Source organism: Neolamprologus brichardi, chromosome 15 (assembly GCF_056152115.1).
Source record: "Neolamprologus brichardi isolate AB-2024 chromosome 15, ASM5615211v1, whole genome shotgun sequence".
Lineage (NCBI taxonomy): Eukaryota > Metazoa > Chordata > Actinopteri > Cichliformes > Cichlidae > Neolamprologus > Neolamprologus brichardi.
The window spans coordinates 7,246,381-7,267,954 of record NC_142118.1 but is presented as its reverse complement, the minus strand read 5'-3'; the positions used below and the strand labels follow the sequence as shown (position 1 = coordinate 7,267,954).

The 21,574-nt window shown below is 39.5% G+C and overlaps 1 protein-coding gene across 1 annotated transcript; it reads right to left on the bottom strand.

Annotated features, from left to right (window-relative positions):
* Window positions 1-4,124: 4,124 nt before the first annotated feature.
* Window positions 4,125-21,182, bottom strand: tmem63a (transmembrane protein 63A). The gene is made up of 24 exons (XM_087851890.1): window positions 21,036-21,182; window positions 18,209-18,296; window positions 16,388-16,564; window positions 16,119-16,198; window positions 15,916-15,994; window positions 15,329-15,366; window positions 15,057-15,199; window positions 14,734-14,785; window positions 14,513-14,621; window positions 14,267-14,337; window positions 14,077-14,157; window positions 13,560-13,677; window positions 11,816-11,949; window positions 11,127-11,270; window positions 9,757-9,910; window positions 9,567-9,673; window positions 9,387-9,473; window positions 8,960-9,025; window positions 8,417-8,579; window positions 8,163-8,268; window positions 7,874-8,041; window positions 6,385-6,500; window positions 6,246-6,296; window positions 4,125-5,724 (listed from the first exon to the last, which is right to left on the bottom strand). The coding sequence occupies exons 3-24, from the start codon at window positions 16,538-16,540 to the stop codon at window positions 5,539-5,541; spliced, it is 2,406 nt and encodes an 801-aa protein (XP_087708016.1). The 5' UTR covers window positions 16,541-16,564; window positions 18,209-18,296; window positions 21,036-21,182; the 3' UTR covers window positions 4,125-5,538.
* Between the last annotated feature and the right edge of the window lie 392 nt (window positions 21,183-21,574).

The window sequence follows — 21,574 nt, the reverse complement described above, 5'->3', positions numbered from 1 at the left end:
AGAGAGACTCAGCAGTGTTGAAATCACTGGCCCCCTTATTGAGTATTGTATGAAGCAAATCTTGTTTGAGAGACACTAAGCGAACATCGGTTGTTTGGTTTATCCTGGCTCACATCCAGCAGTCTTAGCCAGAACAAGCAGCATGAACTTGGCTTAAGTTACACAGAAAAACATGATTGGCTACTGTCCAATGAAAGATTCTGGACAGTCTGCTGGGCAAATCTTGGCCATGGTGATCCCATTGTAGGCCTTTACATTGCCTGACAGCTGAGCTTTCCACTATGTAATTTGTGCCATATGACTCGTATGCCCTTGCAATCCAAGAATGTGAGGGTTTCTGAGTTAGAAACCTCAATTACATACATACACGGAAACAACACAGCAGAATACAGGGCATTATTTTCACTTCTCACCCTTGCACATATATATTTTATTCTTACCCAGCTGTCATAACCAATGAGAAAATAAATCCATATTTTTGGTCACATTTATAATAATTTTTTTATGCACTAATCATTCAATTACCACCTTCTCTCCATGAAGTAGTTTTAATTTTAATTGCGGGGTCCAGTTCACTCACTCTACAGCAGATTTACTGTAATCAAGTCAGCGTAAAGGTTTGCAACTGTATCTCACTTACACTAGCTTCAGCGCTCACACTTCACTCACTCTTCACAGCTGCGTTGAATTACTGCCAATTCAGCTAATTCAATATCAAATAGAAGCGGTTGGGTGTGTGTGCACCCTGTGAATACTGTGAAAGCATCGTGAATTCAGCCTGGGAGTTAATGGTGGATCCGCACTGAAGTCTTTGGATTTTCACCCCATTTCTGATCACATTTGTGGTCAACATCTTATTTGCCAAAGGGCTGTAACTCTCAGACCGTTGCAGATGTTTCCTCTCAGCAATCACAAAAGAGATAATCAGGTTTTAATTATTACTGCCGTCCATTCATTCCCATGCTCGTCTATTCCCTTGTCACGCTGCATTTCCAGGACTGTGTGTTGGCTGTAACCATCCAAACAAAGGGGCCTCGGTCTGGAGTCACATGCTTCGTCAGCAGCGGTGATTTCAGCTGCCTGGCCCTCCGCCCTTCTGGCTAATGTAGTCCACCAAGAGAAAAGAGAATGAGAGTGGGGTGACTTTTCTACAGAGAGCTCCACAGAGAAGAGAACACACAAGGACGGCCCCTCATCAACCCACCTACTCACCCACACAGACAAAACACACTTTGAGCTTGTGGCTCACATTGGCACCTCATTAGAGTTGGCAGTCTTGGTGGAAGTTTTGGACTTACAGAATGACACGCACGCACATACACACTGCTTCAGTCCAGCTTTCCATTTGGCCAGAGAGGAAGTTAAGACTTGGACTCAAGCGGCCTGCTTCTGTGCTTGTCCTGCTGCTCTGGGAAACTTACCTCCCAGGCGACCAGCGTTGCCATGGCACTAATCCTGACGGACAAAAGATAGGAGTGCCACAGAGCATGATGCTTCCAGGGGTTCTCATTGGTTGGCACCATCCCACGAGATGTTGTGATTGGCCAGAACTGTGTTTATATACAAATTGCAGCAGTCAGAGGTCACTTCCATCGATCTTGGTGGTGACATGAAGGAAATCTGACCCCAAACCCTCAAAACACTAAATGGGCTTAATTCTTATTTGATACACACACACATACATCCACACACCCGAACACACAGAGCGGCTCTTTCTTAACTTCAGTGTCCTGGGAGTGCACAATTAAGTGAATACTGAGAGAGAGGGAGGGAAGTGACATAATAGCATCTGTGGTACACAAAAGCACAGACGTCAACAATACTAAGAATGCATTTAGGGCACTGAGTTCAACGCTTTACACACCTATACAAAACAGCCAGAGAGGGTTTGGATTAACAGTGGATAAATTGTATTGTGTGTGCAAGTACAAGCTAAGTCTCTGCTCTTTCAATTGATGAGGGGCCCCAACAATCTACTCAAACACAGTAATTACTATAATCAATAGGCTTACCCACTCTCCTTAAATTTGCTTATTCTTTTTCTTATATACTTGAGAGTGATATCAAAGTTCCCATCTAAGTCTTGGCAAGACAGCCATAATAATCTAATTTTAATGCCAGTTAAAATAAATAAAATAGTATTTCTTGTCATCCAGATAATTTCTGAACGAACCTTATTAACTGCTTAAATGGTTCCACTAAGCCACCATCGCAGCTGGTACTAATAGAAGCTGTTTAGCTGTTTACTAGCAAACCTTGAGGGCTATTTAAAGCTGGTTGGCTAAACATGGGAAAAAAAACAACAGGGTAAGGACAGACACACGATAATGCGCAGACACAGCATAAGTTTCCAATAATAAGTGAAAAAAGCGGAATATTTGCCCAGGTTTAAATGAAGCATTTCTCCTAAAGACATTATTATTTTCCTTGAAATTTGTACCAAATGACACAACTGTTTTCCAAGAAACGTCTTGGTAACTGTTAGGAAATAAATTAGAAAATTACAGCGCCATATAAATAAAGCTTTAGCAAACAAATTTATGTGATCAAAACTATATTTTTTCCACATTTCTCTTTATGCGCAGTGTATGAATTCAATACTCAGAGGAGAAAGAAAATGAGAATAAGAGAATATGTGACAATCCAAGTGAATTCCTTGCATGTGAAATGCCACAAACTACTCCCAAGTTTGCATGTGACTGGATCAAACTTCAGACTTTCACACACCCATGACATAAAGTCGAGCACAATGTGGGCCAAAGCAAGAGCCAATGAGTTTGTGGCGTTTTTAACATCGGGTCAGAGTTTGGTGTGTGGTTTTGGAAACTTGTACTGTACACTGTAGTTCTGGCTGCCGCTCAGAGCTCCTTCCCAGGCTCCTGCAGCCTTTAACATCAACATCACTGCCGCTCCACTGAGCTAGCAGAAGGCAAGTTTCTCCAGCAGCGACCATGCATTACATGTTCAAAGCACAGAGGATATATCAGGTGTCTAATATCAAAATCTAATCTTATTTCACCAGCTCATCTTTGGAGCCACATGAGGATATGTGCAAGTTATTAGTTCCCCTGCATCCTGACCCTCTACAGCTTTTCTCATGTGACTTTCTCCAAGTTTTTCAGATCTATTTCCAAATCTCTTTGCGTGAGACTCAGGCAGGTTTCCCTCTTTTCCTTCTCACTATTAGCTTTTCATTAAAAAGGTTACACTGAAAATTGTGTTATGACTTTAAGCATACTGGAGATCGAGTAATACTAAGAACAGAACTTTATTGCTTAATCACTTTCACACAATACGAACACTTGAGAAAGGGTAAATATGCGAGAGGCTGTTTTGTAATACTTAATCTTTGTCAGACATTGGGGTAAAGCACAGTCAGTAACCTTTGTGCTCAGTGCTTACAAAATTTATATTGCTCAGGGGGAGGTTTTTTTTTTTTTTTTAATATTTCTTCATTTCTTTTTTTATCATCTGTACCGTCACTTAAGTAGCTGATGTATAAAGCTTCCAAATAAATGCATGCACATTTATACTGGATTCTTGGGCCAGGATGTACAAGGACGTAGTTGTCCCAAACCTCTTCAATAGTTACTCTTCCTGAACAGATTTTTTGTTCTTCAAGAGCTACTGCGAGGCTCCGTTAGTCTGCGCTGATATTCGTCCAGCAGGTCCGTACGTCTCCTTTCACCACAGCTACTAGATGCTTAGCACTTCATTACCCATATTTAACAACTACGGCACCCTAAAAGCCTTTTATTTGACAACAGTGGTCTTTCTCAGCTGAGGCAGGTACCCGTGGTGAGAAAGGGGAAAAGGCCAAGAAGAAGAGAAAGGGAACAGAAAAGGAGACAATAGCGAGGGATCAGGTGAGGAGGTGGAGCTGCTGGAATAGTGACCCAGTAAACTGGCTCATACCGATGTCAGAGTAAGTTAGAAATCCTTTATGTAGCATTGTGCATTACTGCTCTATGAATATTTCAGAGATCACACAAACCCACTGCAGCTCAACAGTGCCCCCCAATGACAAAACAGACTTATGAACGTTAATGTGTTGCCAATAACTGCATGATCTGACAACGTGTTATCTATTATAACTCCAAAGAATCAACACTCTGTTTACCCGCCACTGATCAAGTTTTCTTTAATAATTTGTTTCTTTGTTAAATGCTTAATTTAAGCTGCAAAAGATACATTTGACGCAGATAAACATTGACCCGTTTATAACATTCATTAAATAATGCTTAAGAATTTTTATCTGACCTTATACAACATTGTATATGGCACCAACAATCAAAACATTGTTTTGGTTTCCACCTCCTGTAGAACTGATTGTATTACAAAAAGCAAAAACTGATTTTTTTTAGTAAACACAAGAAAGATACAAAAAAGTACAATATTAAGGAGACCCTTGGCAGGTGCTCTGGCAATAATCAGCATTCAATCCCTTTGGCATTTGTGTAGCAGACGTAAATCAGTATGTGTGAGAAATTAATTCTGGTGTTCCTTTGCAAATATTATGACTCATATTCATTTGTTCATGTCTTCCCCTTTTCCCCCTCATTTTGTTCCTTAACATATCTACATCAATTAATGCCATGGTTTTAAACAAAGAATGAGCAGCTGCCTCAAATAAATCTAAGTGCTCATTGCCCACCATCATATTCCAGCCAGAGCTAATAATGCTAACCGTCAGTTTAAAATGCCAAATATTCTGCTGCTGGCTGCAAGGGTGAACAAAGACCCTGAAGATTTCTTGCTTTTTTGGTAAAAAGGTTTGTACATTAGCACGTTTGCTACCCTTTTTCTTCGTGTACTCATACAGCAAAGTGTTCTCATTACAATATTTCCCAGTTTCTGTTTTCAAACAAACATGAAATAATGACTCAAAGGCAGCCTGGTGTAATGCAAACCAGCTGCCACTCCAAAGCCTTTTAACCTGCTGCCCAGATGTTAATACAGCTGTGACGTCACCTGAGAATCAAACCAGTTAGAAAGGTGACAGCGATGTATAAAATGCTCCTTTTAAACAAGCTAAAGATGAAACTTTTTTTTCTTTAGTTGCCTCCCTCATGCCAGCTGACCGAGCTTTTCAGGAGGGGAGAATTAAAGAGAAAAGCTCAGGAGTGTTTGAGAAGGCTCCTGCAATTTACACTTGAGGTGTATTGAAACATTAAACCATATAAAGCTATCCCAGTGGACCCCATAAGCTTGTGAAATGAGCATAATAACAACTGACATGACATGGTGAGTTGGTCCTCATCAGTGAGGTTTCAAACAATTGGTTGTGCTTTATGACAGATAATATTAAAATCTTGTTTCCCGTCTATACTGGTCAAACGTATTCTCTAGATATCCAATAAAAGTCCCACCCATAAATAGTAATTTCAAAATGAACAACACATTTTCCCTGAAACCATAAACTTATCTCACAGAAGAAATTAAATAAGTTACCACTTTGTAACATCGTAGGTGCTGATCTATGAAGGTTTCTGGACTCAACGGGACTGTCTGTAAAACCTCGAAGAAGCAAATTTATGATCAAGACAAAGGAGCATCTTGACTTCCAGGGTTCGAATCACTGTTGGATTTTTCCATGTTTTTGTCTACTGGTATGAAGCTGCAGGCTGCAGTGTCATCAAAAGACCCATAAGACTGCGGCGGCTGATCATCATTTTGTGAGATGCTGGCAGGTGATTTAGGGTTGAGTACTCTGGGAAGGTAAACCTGTTAACGTACAGCCAAGACAAAATGGATGAGCAGTGAAAACAAAAGAAAAGCGTGTTTCTCTATACTGATTTTTGTAAATTCTTAACTCTATGTGATGTGATTCATGCAATGCTGAAAGTGGTGGCCAAAGTATGACCTTGTGAAGACAGAAAGGAAAGATACAGCTTCGAAAAAACAAAACTGGAGTCAGCTTTGAACATAAGTGTAGAAACTACTAATAAGGCTCAAAGTTCACGACTTGAACAACCCTCAGGATCCACTGGGTAGACTTCCATTTTATCTCTCTCGGGTCTATAATCCTCCAATGTTTTGTGTTATTTAAGTGCAGTTGCATTTTCTGTGGCAGCTGAAGCCAAAGTAATTCATCATTATGTAAGTCATTGCTTGTTAATGACTAACAGGACAAATGACAAATAGGGCAAATGAATGGACATGCAGGTTGACATAAGTTCAGGCCCCTCTTAAATATGCCTGAGCTTTAGTTATAATGTGCACATTTTAAAGAACAAATACAGTACCGAAGTGCTTTCGTCCACGCCCTCTCCTGGATCCTCGTCCTCGTCCTTGACCTGAGAGAGAACGCAAACGCTGTGAGCACTGATTGTGCAGGACGACATAGAAACAACAGAGTACTGATCACGCACAAGAAAAACTCACCACATAGTTGAGTGGACTGAGGTACTTGAAAAAGCCAAAGCAGGTATAGCTGAGAGAGATGATGATGGTGATACACAGGACCACCAAAGTAAACAGAGATGTGGGTGCCCAGAAACCTGAAACATTGCATGCACACACAAACACAATTTCTACGGAGCCCCTCTGATGACATGGTCCAAAAAATAAATAAATTGTGGCCACAAAATACTACTTCGTGGGCACGAAATGGGTATAATGTGCCCACAAAATACTTATTTGTGCCCACGAAATACTATTTTGTGGGCACGAAACACTTGACCGATAACCGTGATCCTTCCCAGGCCCTTGCAGTTGGTTGACAATAAAATCGATCCCGGCGTCCAGGTTGTAGTTTAGTCTGTAAAGCAACTTGGCTCTCAATATGCTGTTTAAATGTCTTTCCGTAATAATGGTTCCTTGCAGGCTTTTCAAAATGCATTTGTAGCTCATTCCCAGCCTAAAATAAAACTCAATCATACTGTCTCTGTCCATGGTGTATAGGTTTAGCCTACTCTTATGCTTATGTCTCTACGCAGCTGTCCAGGAAATTAGCATTTTGTGGGCACGAAGTAGAATTTTGTGGCCACAATTTATTTATTTTTTGGACCATGTCATCAGAGGGGCTCCGTAGATTTCAAATACAGGTATGGAAAACTTTAATTCATAGCTGACAGGGGGGAGGGGGGTACCTTTGGGTTGAAATAACCGTTCAATACTGAAGACGTGAACTCAAGTAAGCATTAAGTGTGAATGAATAATTTATCATTAAAAACAGATGAGGCTAATCAATTTGTGTAACTTTCATTTTATCTTCAAAATAAGCTTGTCCTGTATTTTTGGCTGCGTTTGGCTTTTCTTGAACTACAACTACATAGAGCTAGTCTTCTGATGCTTGAAGTAGCAGGAGTTTTTTCCCAAAAATAACATTTTAAAAACTCAGCAGCAATGTCTCTCTGCAGAAATCATGACTCAGTTACTCAATAAAATATCCATAAACCTTGTTGTGCGCTCAAACTACTCAAAACAACTTAAAGAAGCGAACTAGCACCGTAGTGATAAAACTGTGACTCTCACAGCAAAACAATGTAGACAGGACATCAAAGGTCAGAGGAAAAGCGTGTACATTTGACTCGGAGATAAAATGTCCCTCAAGCATTATTGGCCATGTTTAGGGTTAAACATGGCCAATCGTTGCAGAATTTTAAAAGTGGCAGTCAGTGCCGCCTCACAGCAAGGAGGTTTTGACTCATCTATGCCTGGCTAGCTAGCACGCCAGAGTCCAAAGACATGCACATCAGATAGCATGTTTATGAGGATTAGAAATTGGCAGTTTGTATGGATATGAATTAAAATGGTATGGTATTCTACTTTCTGTATTCTATCATCCAGTGTCTGCTGGGACAGAGTCTGCCTCTCGTGACTCTTTGATAATTTGATAAACCCTTATGAAAAAGGATAGATTATTTCTCACCCATTCTGAGGACAGAAAAGAAGTAAAGCCATATTAGGCAGATGATGGGTGCGCCGAGAGCTTGATTCACAGCCTCCAGGTGAACTTGGCGGTCTAGGCGAGCAGACAGGTAAACAAAGCACAGGTTGTATCTGTCCACCAGGTACTTCAGAACCATGTAGATGAGACCTGATACAGTCAGAAAGGAGGCGATTAAAAACTGAAAAGTCAACAGACTATTAGATAATAAAGAAAAACGAATTATATATAAAAAAAAAAACATCTAGTGGAGCAACACTTCTGTACTCACCGAAAGGCACTATTACAGGACAAATGATGCTGTAAGCCAGGATAACCGTAAATAAACAAAGAATCCAGCCGTACATGGCTCCGTATTCAAACTCATATGCCTGATTCTGTAACACGATGTTGACAAGTTATTCACCTTCTAAATACGAAGGGGAGAATCAGAAAGATATTCACAAACAATATATTCTCTAACAGTTGTAGATTTATGACAGAATGAAATTAGAGCAAAGTATAGCAGCTAAAGCCACTACAAACCTCTTTGACATATTTCCTTTCAGCAGCAGAGCGAGCAATCACCAAACGAATGACGTAAAGCAGTAACCCTGGCAACCGCAACAACTCCATCGCAGAGCCCACGAGGGCTGCTGCAATCACGTAGTTGACAAAAAATGCCCCTTGGTCAGGTAAAAACACACACCTGGTGTAATCAAACCAGAGACCACCAAAAGAGAAGAACAGGGCAAAACGTTAATTTCGGTAAATAAATAGTTTGTCCAGGATCATAAGAAGCTATATTTAAAAACATTTACCCATTTTGTATGATATTACACATTGTCTAAGCATGTCAGCTTCAACCAAACCATTATAATCTCAGAAAAGCATCTAGCTGTAAATAAAACAACCAACAACCATACTTTAAATGTTAAATTTATATTCTAAAACAACGTAAAGAACACAGTACAAAATAATCTTAAAAACAGGCAAGTTATTAATATGTTAGTAAAGCTTGTATTATATAATATCAGAGAAATGATGACTTAATCTCAACTCTATTAACTTTCAAAAGAGCTCACTTACTCAAATCTCACTGTCCCATTGGAGAGAAATCTTTTGTCAAATAGCCATTGGAAGAACACAGCAAGACTAAACAAAAACACAGAAAGTTAGGCAAGCTTTCTTGGCTACATGTACCGACACCATTAAACATCTCTTCACTTGGGGGAATTTTTATTTTACTGAGAAAACGACATATGGACATAAAAAGGATTTATTTCATGCAAAGCATTTACACTTGGCTGTGGCGACTGAACTTGGATAGTTTTTGTCAGCGAGTCTTATGAAATGTAGGCCAACAGTGAGTTATGGCTTCTGATACATGGAAGTGTTTGAGTTCCTCCATTTCTTGCTGTATGCGACATACTGAGAAGTAGTTTCAGTGAATAGACAATAAACCTAGTTTTTTTGTAAAGTGGTGCTTATTCAAACTGGCAGTAATAAAAATTACCTGGTGAGTCCCAGCGAGGGGAGGAGGAGTACCATGAAGAGCAGAAAAAAGTACAGCTTGCGCATCATGCTCAGCTGCTCGCTGGACCTGAGACACAGATGGCAGCGGAATAAAACAAATTACCTCTGAAACCAATCAGTACACTACTGCTCTGTGTGTGTGTGTGTGTGTCCTTTCTACCTGCTCCAGTGTGCCTCTCCTAGTGTAGAATAGTACACTATTGTAGGAAGCAGAGCAGAGAAGGCCCACAGCAGGAACGTGGGGAAGAACTGACTGATGATGGGGCTCTAGGGCAAAAAACCAACAAAACAACCTTTAGACTTGCTGCAAACCTGTGATGGTTAACTGTGTTTGCATGTGCCAGTCTCACATTTAGAGCGTTGATGGGCTTGGTCACGTTGAACTTATCCATGGTGTTGATAATGATAGTGGGGGTCGTGAATAAGGTCAGCAGGATGAAAAGGAATAAATTTAGCGCTATATAGCGCGCGTACCAGAAAAAACCCTGCACTGAGAGATTTTCCCTGTGGGTTAGGAAAAACGTGAAAAACAGAAATAACAGGAGAGTTACATACAAAGAGACACTGCAAAGTGCTGGTGTGCACCCTGAATACTTCCTCATAAATGTCTCCTGTTTCTGATGTGAACAGTATACATTAAGAATACAAATGTTGCTGCACGCAAGCACACAACATTATATAAGACCTGTATTTTCTCAAAAAAAGTTAAATTACTACGCCGATAAAATGTGACAGCAAACGTGCTCTAGTGTGAACCCTCAAAGCGGTCCGCATGCGCAAAAGAAGACGTCACACACAACGCGCTCTGTTTAGACTCAGACCAAACAGTATTGTTCTCTGATGGCCCTTAATATAAAGACTTGTTTCGGACTTTACGTTTCCCAATTTTGCTTTAAGTTATCAAGTTATTTTGTCATTTACAAATGGCCTAATAATTATCCTTATTGCTGTTTTAGAGAGGAGCGGTGCTTCAAAGGATAGTTGCAGATTTCTGTCAGAATCTGCAGATTATGCAGTACAAATAAAATGTTCACGTTTCTCCAACGTTGTCTTCCCAACAGTTTCACTAACATCTACACTGGATGGCCAGGAAGCGTTCGCAGTGCCTTATCGGGCGCTTCTCCGGCGCTGATAATTGGCGTCTGTCTTGTGTCAGTGACGTAAAAGACGGATTTAATGCGACATGACCGTTCAAACAGCAGTCGCTTTCTAAAACATCAGATATGTATCGGATTCAGTACCACATACGAAAGTGACCCAGGTCGGATTTGAAAATATCGCATTTGTGCTGTTCACACGGTCATACCATGATCAGATCTGGGTCGCATAGGGTCAAAAAAGTCAGATTTGATGCGCTTTCACCTGCAGTGTGAACGTAGCCTATGTGCAGAGTATAGGTTTTGATGTTAGTACAGGCAGAACTTAGATGCTCAAATTGTAAAATTCTGGGCTGACACAAATAAAGGTACTTTTGACTGCTCCCTTTTTTCTAAATGTTGCCACAGTTTGGAGTGAAAAATAATAAACCAGATAACTTTGCTACATTTCACAAATACTAATGTTTACTAACAATTTTGCCAGAGTCAATGTATTTTTTTGTATTATTATTTTGTTATTGTTGCCACTTAGTCCATCTATATAGATAAATTAGTTTATGAGTAAAATTCTATGGAGTGCATGGGGAGCATACAGTGTGAAAGGTTAGCATTTCAGATCTTACCAGTAAACATTCCTTGTATATGGTGCAAACCCGACCCGCCACTTGTTCACTTTCAGACTTTGGCTTTTGGATGACGGCTGGCGCTGCGCTCCACAACAGCTGCTCATGGTACCACACTTGACTGCATTGAAGTCTTTCAGAATTCTGCAGCAGGTAAATGATAACTTTTAGCGATTAACGTTTGCATTAGCTTTCAGAAAAATTGCCACGAGGCATTTTCCCACTAAACGTCAACAGAATAAGAAATCTAATGACATGAAATTAAGAGATCATGGTCATCATCAGGGAAGAGGATAAACCACACCGAATATTGCTGCTTACAGAAAAACACTGACACACTTGGCATGCCAATGTTGGTAACACTGTCAAGGCACGTTGTTCTTACAAAAATAAAAATAATGGAAATAGCAGTCAATCACCAAATGAGTTACAATGCAGTTGGACCCATTAGATACAAAAGTAGTACATACTGTACAGCAAGTAATGATACTACAGATAGTAAGAACACTTAAGTCACCGTCAGTGACAACCCCAACTGTAACACTAACCCTAGGCTATTAAAATATGTATGTAATTATGCATTTTTTTGTAAATTTGTTAATTTGGAAATAATCTGACACAGGGCAGAGTTAAGGTTAGGGTTAACACTTATGACTATTTGGACCTCAAAAGGTTACACTAATACTCACAATTTGGCCATGGCCTCAGTCTGTAAGGTGACAAAAGCAATCCCTAGGGGGTAGTGTGGTGCTATTTCTGCCTCTTGTCTCACCTTTTCCAGCAGTAACCTTTCTTTAGCATGGTAATGCTCTATGGCGTCAACCTGAGAAGACACAAACACAGAAAATATTATTTTAAATAGACGGTACATGTTTTCTGAATCAGTTTCATTTTCAGATTTAGCACTCTGCAGTGTAGATCTTTAATTATATTTCAAAGATTAAACTAAAAGCTCACCAACTACTTTAAATGCTTTATGAATCTTGTTCTACATAGCATTGAAACTGAACATTTAAACATATTCCCTTAAAAAAATCCTCTTTTGTCTTATCATTTTCTAATAACATTTAATTTTACGATACTGGAATACAAAGCAGCTGATAATACATTTCTGAAAGCGCTGTAACTAGATTTAAGCAAGTGTTTCCTCCATTATTTCTTCAATATTATGTGCAAACACAATGCAAACCATCTAAACTCTACTCCTACAAAGGCTGATTATCTTGTTAATAGTGTTAAAGCCTCACTGCAAACGACCCTGGAAACTGTGGCTTAAAAAGGAAGGCAACAAATCAAGGATATTTAACTCCTTGGTATAACTCACAAACAAGCACCATAAAGCAAATAACTCATAAATTAGAGAGAATATTGAGTTGTACTCACTTAAAACACAACAAAACACAAATAAACAAACACACAAAACCCCAACAACCTTCTATGAACAAGTACTTGATGACAGTGGGTCACCAAGTGCTTGTGGGAGTGGCAAACATCTGTTGCAATCAGACAGATGGCCAATGAGTGGTTAGAGCTCTGTTGAGCCAAACATTCCTTTAACCATTAGAACTTAGAACTAGCAACTCAAATAACTGCTGATATTTACTATGACTTTCTCTCTCACTGATCTGAGTTAACTTGAATAAATGCTTCCTCTAAACCATTAAGGTCCCTTTTAGACCACATTCTTACAAGACTGCTCAAAGTAGTTTCACCATTAATTAATGATTCATTTTTAAATATGATTCATCTATCTTTATTAAGAGATCACATACCACAAGCTTTTAGGGTGGCAGTAATTAAATCTTTACTTAGACTGAGAACTCATAACAGTACAGAAAGTCTTAGTGAAGGTTGCACATGGTCTTCTTGCATCCACCGACTGTGGATTCATTTCTGTACAGTTCCAGCGAGACTTCAGTGAAGAGTTAAACACCGTTAACTATAATATTTTACTATACAGATTAGAACCTGCCGGAGGTATTTAAGATACTATGCTGCAGTGATTTGAATCATATCTATGTGATAGCTAGTTAATTCAAGTTGTGCATGACACAGGGAGTCTTTTTCAGACATCAAAGTCACTCACAGAGTTCCACATAACTCTTCTCTCCTCTCTGTTATGAGATTTTAATTTGACATCAGGTCTGTTGTTGTTGGGACCAATACTGTTTACATTATATGTTTCCCTTGGGTAAATGATTAAAATATTATTTAAAAAATACTGCATACATTTTCATTGCAATGCAGATGATACCCAGCTTTATTTATTCATGATACAAATTAACTAGTTAAACTACTATGTCTTAAAGATATAAAGACCCAAATGTCCTCTAATTTCCTACTTTCGTACACAACTGTAATTGTGAGCTGGCGCTATATACATAATACTGAACTTAAAATGGTGCAGAACTCTGATCATCTGGCCTGGCTCACCTTCACACAGCTGACGCAGCAACATAAGTGGCCACACATACGGGGGGTGATGAACACACGTTGATCTTTTTTCTGTAGGATATGCTCATAGTAGCACAGGTTTTTCCCAGCACGTATCCTGAGATGAAAAAAAACCCCACAACAACAAGAACAACAAAAAGACAAACTCAAAATCAACAAAAAAAAACACAGAAGTGATTGACAACTATGTGTACATAAAAAAACGGGTCACACTTCCTAATGCTTGAATTTGCATAAAAGTCGCCAATGCTCTGCTGACTGACTGCTGCTCTGCCCACTTTCTGTGAAATTAACATCAGCACAAAATCTGTGCACCATGAGCTTCATGACCTGGGTTGCCATGGCTGTGCAGCTCTTGTAGTGTAGGCGGTCCGCTACTTTTGTAAAAAGTTGAATATGCTCTACAAGAACATTTTGAGGTTAGAAAAACAAATGCGAAACTGTCAAACATTTGAACTTACTGATAGAGTATAAAATACACACATGATTTTCTTACCTTTCCTTATCAAGGTACATGAGCTTGGTCACATTATACGCCAAGGTGACAGCACACACTTGACAGGAAGGGTATGCCTCTCTTTAAACAAACACAGTTGGTTACAAATACTAGTCTCCATGCTCAAGACAAAATGTGAACAAAACCAGAATTTCATTATAATCTTTATTATACAATTCTGTTTACTCACACAAAATGGGTCTTTACATCTTCTGCTGTTACTTCTTTGGGGAGGGAACACACAAACAAGGTGTTTCTGGCCTAGGAAAAGAAAATCAGAAGGGGAACAACTTAACACTTCTCACAGAAAAATGCAATCCAATGTAAAAGGATAGTGGGAAACTAACATCCCAGCCATGTATTATCATAAATTTACATCAAATAGCATCCAGTCTAGTCTGAGTACTCTAGTCTACTCCAGTGCTCTGACACTCACTATCTCTCTGCGCGTGCCCTTCATTTGTGACACGTGACGCTGCAGCAGCAAAGCTGTCAGGATCAGGTAGATAACTGCAAATACAGTGTGTAGCCATAACAGGTTGTTTCTACAAGAAAATACCAGAAGGACAGTTATTCAAAGTAGACAATAAAAACAAGAAAATACCATCCTACGGTATCAGGGTTTGTTCAAACGTCATACTTTTATAAAGCAGTTACCCCTTTTTCAGATTTCCAATAGTTGTCTCTCCAAACATCTGTGTGTCAATATCTGAAAGAAATAAAATAAAATTTTAAAATTAGCAAAAATATGAATAGACACATATCACAGAACAATGAATTTAACCTTTAAAAAATGGCTTAAAAAACATGCTCAATGGTCTGTGGGTACAAATCACTGATTATGAAGTGGACAGCTCAGCTCCTGAGTTCTTGTTGCTTGACTCGCGCCTGATCTTTAATCAGTACATTTTTTAACTTCAGCCATTAAGCTGATTTTTTTTCTTGAAACACAAGAGTGAAGGGTATACTTTAAAACTTACTCAGAAGGCCTCCAGTCATGTTGACAGGTAGTATGACACCAATGGACAAGACGGTGAGAATCACCAGCAGGTAAATCAAATGTCGCTCGTATGACAGGTAGTGAACAGCATCCATGCCACACTTGGCTTTTATCTTTTCATCACTGCGACATAAGCATACAAATACAGAATCACACCTCACATATTCTGCCTCATTACTGAAAGGATGACAAAGTAGGTTTTTGGAGTGAAACAATGATTAAAACAGGAAAAAAAAAAAGAAAAACACTCACTCTATTGTGAAGATATACCGCAGCCAAGAGCAGAATCCCTGAACAAAAAGAGAGATCTGTTATTGCTCTAAAATACCCAAAGAAGACCTGCGTAAAGCCCTTCGTCGCCTTTCAAAAACACGCTGAGACTGAAACCAACTTCCTACAATTGCAAGTCATGGTCACTGAATCAAAAAAGGGCATAAGTGTTACCAAAGCACATTATATTGATATCTTTGAACAACCAACATTCCAGTGGATTAAAACTGTCTGCCTACAATGCTATTAGGTATATGCGGTCAAATGTATTAAGGGAAGCCTGTGAACCGGTTTTGGTGAGGAACTTGAGCTCACTTCATATCCCAAACACACATCCTAATTTGATGGTTTGTTTATGTTTTAGTGGGTTTCATACATTTTCAAAAGAAGGTAGTGTTTAAAAAACTCAAAAAACAAAAAAACCCAAACAAAAAAATCTGTTTTTCGATCATTACTACATCGAGTATTAACTGAAGTCAGTTTACCTTAACGATACCATTTATCTTTATCAGTACAACCACCGTTTTATGCTTTATTAATTCTATTTTTAGTGACATTCTTTTACATACCGTGTCATAATCTGGTTCCTCCATGATGGACCCAGTGGATGACATACGTCCATAGCGGCGGCGTGATGAGCCAGTGAACCTGATATACAAAGTGGCTGTGTCAAAGACTAATGCAGATTCAGTTTACAATTTCAAAATCTAGATTCTGGGTAGTATGTGCACCACATGTCCTTCTGCTTAGATTATGCTCAAACTTAACTGACCCGTCATCGTCTGCGACCAAGGCTAAACGTCCGTAGTCCCAGAACTGCTTCCTGATAATCGTGAAGATGATCAGCAGAACCTGTGGATAGCAATACAACTGACCATTTATCACTATTATGTCTTAAATTGCTCTATTAGAAGAATTTACTTTAGCTTTTAAAACATTAAAAGGAAAGAATGTATTCACAAGACAAAGAACTGAGTTTTAAAGTATTTGTAATTATGTCTCCCTTTATCAGAAGTAGATCAGAAAGGGGCAGAAACAAACCACAAAGACAACGAAGTTGATTAGCAGGACATCTGGCACTCCTCCAAATTTGAGTCCTTTTAGGACGGTGCTCTGTGTGGAGTTGAAGCAGACAGCGCCATCGCTACGGTTTGTAGGCAGGTGGGACTCTTGCTCCCACCACAGTGATTTCATTACTGGAATGGACCAGCTGTCCCTCTGTAGAGAATAACAGCACTGCACGATTAAAATGAGATCTCTCATAGTCACAGAAGTGGAAGACGTATTAACTCAACTACTGATGACTTGTGGGAGTACCACCATTAAGGCTTTAAACTGTGTGATCACAAACAAATCTCAAACCAATGGTCCCTGAGTGTCGACTTTTGAACAATGATTTCCCCGATTAACAAACCTTTGAATAAGGGATGCAACATTTTCTTTGAAATTGCAACAATCAACCACCAATTACTGCTATTATTGAGAAACATGTTACAGTAAAATAAATAAATAGTCATAATGTAATTAATTATTTAATTAATTATTTAATTAAATTTTACTTTAAATAATTAATTTAATTAATTATTTCACTATTTTTAATGACTGTATTTACTTTTTAGTAGTGGACATCAGGTCTTTAGATCACAAAAAAAAAATGTAATTAATGTAATTCTACCGTTTCCATTTTTGTGTGGATTTCTGGCCAAACTTGAATGGTTAAATGAAGGAAACATATCTGAACACTGAAACACCAATAACTTCTCAGAGTCTAACTTTAAAAAAACAATTAAAATCCATTCTACACACCTAATAGTCACACAAAGCTGGGTTGTTAAGTCTTGTCAACCATGGCACTAACAATGATCGTGGCTCAAGAATTGGGTGTTCGTCTTGTAATCGGAAGGTTGCCGGTTCGAGCCCCGGCTCGGACAGTCTCGGTCGTTGTGTCCTTGGGCAAGACACTTCACCTACCGCCTACTGTTGATGGTCAGAGGGGCCGATGGCGCAATATGGCAGCCTCGCCTCTGTCAGTCTGCCCCAGGGCAGCTGTGGCTACAACTGTAGCTTGCCTTCATCAGTGTATGAATGTGAGAGTGACTGAATAGTGGTATTGTAAAGCGCTTTCGGGACCCCTCAAAGCGCTATATAAAATGCAATCCATTATTATTATTATGAAAGGACAGAGGGCTGAGTGAGGCCGACAGGATTTTACTCAGAACTGTCAAAGTGGAGTCATACTTAGTGCTGTCAGGAGAGGAGCTGGAGGAGGGCCAGACAGTACTGTTGTACATACCAGCTTTTGAGGAGCATTGGCAAACTGACAACACCTGAAGTCTATTATTGAGTAATGTGTAAGCAATGGCTCTGAGGCTGTGGGATTTGGTTTATGAACTGCCAAACAGGACACTAGGGGTGGCCGGTATAAACGGTATATAGTAGAAACCATATGAACGGTACCGCGATAGCGCATGTTAATGGTGTCATCATGGTAAATGGTAAGTGGACAGATTCTTATATAGCGTTTTTCTACTCTCCCGGAGTACTCAAAGCGCTGTATACAACAACATGCCTCATTCACCCATTAGCCACCCACACAAGCACTTCTAAACACAAGTGCAAACTAAACTACATTCACACTCCAATGAATGCATCAGTTAGTATCTTGCCCAAGGATACTTGGCATGCAGACTGGAGGAGCCAGGGATCGAACCACCAACCTTCCGACCAGTAGCTGATCGACAGTAGTAGGGAGAAGATGAAGCATGTTTTGGAATATTAGGAAAGCCAAAAACTGTGCTTCTTCCATTTCCCTACCATTTATTCATTAATATTTAATGATGATGCAGTATATTAATGACTAACCTCAGTATTGTGGATGGATTATCTCAGTTGTTCTCCTGACTGAAGTTTGGTCCATTTACAGCATCCTGCCATGTGATTGCATTTGTCCCTAAACATCAGGAACACTCTGGTTAACTTTTATCGAATGGAAAAAGGTTAGCGTTCATCATCCAGCTTCACTGTGTTTATGTTATGCTAACATAAATGTGTCGCTAGTGATCACGTAGCACATCATTATATACCAGCTAGCCCAACTTAGTAACCCTAAAAAAGACACTGCTGTTTAGTTTTCTGTCTTCATTTACGTTGGAAGTGATAGCAGAGCTGTACGTTAGAATTCTTTCAGAAATATCTCAGTCAGAACATGGTATATCATGTTTAGGTGGAAACTAGTGAGCTAACTTCCTGCTAACTTCTAACTCCGTTAAATTTAATAAATTCTTTTTTCATAGATGCCTGGATGTTAAACTTAATTGTTACACTGAACATTTTATTATAGATGAAATAATCTAGACAGTTTTTAACTCTCAGTGATGCCGCAGTGTTCGTTTGATTTTGGAACCTGAAGCCAACAGAGTTTTAAACCCAGAATACTCCGCGAGCTCCTGACTATGGTAACTGTAATGCTCCGACAATCCATCAAGCAGTGCAGCTTGTTAGCTTAACAAAGTCATTCTAAAACATTTTTGACAGATTTTTGACACTGTCGATTTTTGAGAAAATTAAAGGATTTTAAGTGCGGCTTATAGTGCGGAAAATACGGTATACAGAAGAAAAGAATATATCGCAACATATATTGTTACCGCACATGCTTCAAATAATACCATGGATTTTAGGCCATATCCCCCAGCCCTACAGGACACGTATGGTTTCAGCTGATTGAGGAAGGCTTGTGGCATTCTGTTTAAGGAAGTATCCCCTTAAGAGGGACATCAAGATCATGGGTTATCCTGATGGACTTCCTAATTAAGTTGTGGACCCTTCCCCTCTCTGGTTTGCCTAGTTTCTGTTTGATTTAAATCAGAGGACTACCTGTCTTGTTGGTTGTGGGCAGAGTTGTCCTGTTTTCATGTTTCATGCTAAAAAACAATTTCAGTACCATTTAAAATGAATTCTTAAATACAGGACATGTACAGTTTGAAGTATGGCCACAGGTTTACATCCTGCCGTCCCCTTTTGTTTTGGAAGTGGTAAAATTACTGTACATTTCAGAAATCCTACTAAGTCAAAGATAAGACTCTAAAATTGAGGAAACTATTTAATGTTTTTTAAGCAAAAGAGTCATAATATTAGCAAGAAAGGATCACCCAGCCTCCTTTGGGGCCATAAAATGTGGAAGCTGCAAATTTCCCGTCATTTTGAAATGAAAGTTAATGTTCTCCCTTACCCCAACCCCCACAAAAGTGTCAGCACAATTAAATTTTTTTACAAGATGTCCTCTTGATAGTACAGCAGGACTCAGACTGCATAAATGGCGTTTGATGTAAGAGTCTTAGAATCGTCCAGCCTGAGTAAAAGGAGGATATATGCTGGAAAAGCTGAAACCAGCAAATGTTTGCTAATAATCTAGCCATTTTCTTCTGCTCATCCAATTCAAGGTTTCAGTAGTTTTTAAGCCTATGCCAGCTGTCACAGATATTGGTATGGGTCTGTCACATGGGTGAGACAGACAGCGATTTATGATCACATTCATGCCAAGAGCCAGCTCAGAAGCACCAACCTAAGAGGCATGTGTTTGGACTGTGGGAGGAAGCTGTAGTACCCAGTAAGAACCTTGCTATGAAGCACTACATTAGTTGCTATTTGACTTAATGACCTAATTAGTTAATTGATTATCAGAGTTTTCAGTGAGCAACAGCGAACAAATAGGCCGTAGCGTTTCACAACTCTGCAACTTTCAGGATTTCAAAAGCAAGTTTCAAGTCTTGTGGCTCTAGATTAAATCAGACGATATCCCAGATTAGGACACTTGAACCGTGTTGCAATAATCAGTTTTTGCTGTCTGTGCATGCAGTGGCAGCTGCTAGTTATAACTCAGAGAAAAGCACTACAGAGATCTTATAACAGAAGTAAAAGTAGTAAGAGTGTAGTGTAGTAAATGCATAACTTTTAATTAGGTTTGTATATCCAGCAGGGTCGTCTCTGTAGCTTGTTCATATTAGATACAGTTGAATCTATCAACTGTTGTTAGGTAGGTGGTGTTTTATACAATTACTTGTTCGTACTATGTGACTTTTTAGACTGAGAAACTAAGTACATGTGCGTTCCCCTCTGCTTGATTAACACTTGACAGCTTCCTGTCGTGTACTGCAGTCTGCTTTCTGAAAGGCGTGCAGAAACCTGATAAGGTCTGTGGCTTTTTTTTGTCGTGTGAAGTAATGCTGGTGATGTGTCATTTAGCCACTTAGCTCCATGTTAACTAGCATTCATCTCTAGTGATCCACCTTCACTGAAACAGATGCGCCACGCTGAGTCACGCGGATCAAAACTGCAATATAGGCTACGAGATAAGAACTTTACTCAACGCTAGCACAAAACAAAATTACGAGTACATTCACAGTGCAAAAGCGGGACAACGTTGTTTAGTCTTAACGTGACTGAGACATTTCTCCAAGTAACACAAGGTGAAACAAGTGTCTCTGAAACAGCTGTTTGACAGTTTCATTGAACGCACACAAAGAGGCTGTTGTTAAACTTGAGTAAAATACCCAAGCTCAAAATTAAACAAACGCGTAGTGTAAACTGGTTAACCGAAGCAATGGTTACACCGAAATGAAGCAATGGTTAAAAATAGTTAAAGAACGAAAGCGTTAGCTAGTGCTAATAAGGTAAACAAAACTTTGCTTACCTACTCCAAGTCACGAAGCTACGTCAACATCCGCTAAACAACTTGATTAACTTGTTCAGACCGGGTGTAGGCGTGGTTTCCAGATTATCCGCAAAGGTTTGTGCTGAGTAGCCTTACCAGTATGCCAATGGGGGGGGGGGGGGGGGGGTTTGTTTTATTTTGTGTGGAACAAAACTTCCTTCTACTTTAAATAACTGAAGTCTGGTAAAACTTCGCCCCCCTCCCGTCTCTGCCCTCCTTTAATGAACTGAGTATGCGCAGACGCAGCAGAAGCTTGCGCTCGGGGTCCTGTCATTCCTTCAAACTCTGCAGGGAAGCAAGTAGTCGACAGGAAGATCCGCTTACTGCAGACTTTCAAACCACATGCGTAAATATCTGGAGGGACTATATTTTTGAAAATATCTGAACTGGTTAAACATGACAGTAATGTGAGAAAGCAATGGCACAGCGAAAGTGAAAACACCCCCTAAAACTGGGAAGTATTTATACCACGTCTTTTAGTATTGACTAATGGTAACATTAGTCAATACTAAAACATT

Bases quoted from the DNA above. Each gene is read 5' to 3' on its own strand.
- tmem63a (XM_087851890.1), bottom strand. From the start codon at position 16,540: ATGAAATCACTGTGGTGGGAGCAAGAGTCCCACCTGCCTACAAACCGT. The intron at 14,158-14,266 runs GTGAGTAAACAG...GTTTGTTTAAAG, and splicing joins GATGTAAAGACCCATTTTGT to AGAGGCATACCCTTCCTGTC. The intron at 6,501-7,873 runs GTGAGAAATAAT...GCAATGTTTCAG, and splicing joins CTTTTCTGTCCTCAGAATGG to GTTTCTGGGCACCCACATCT.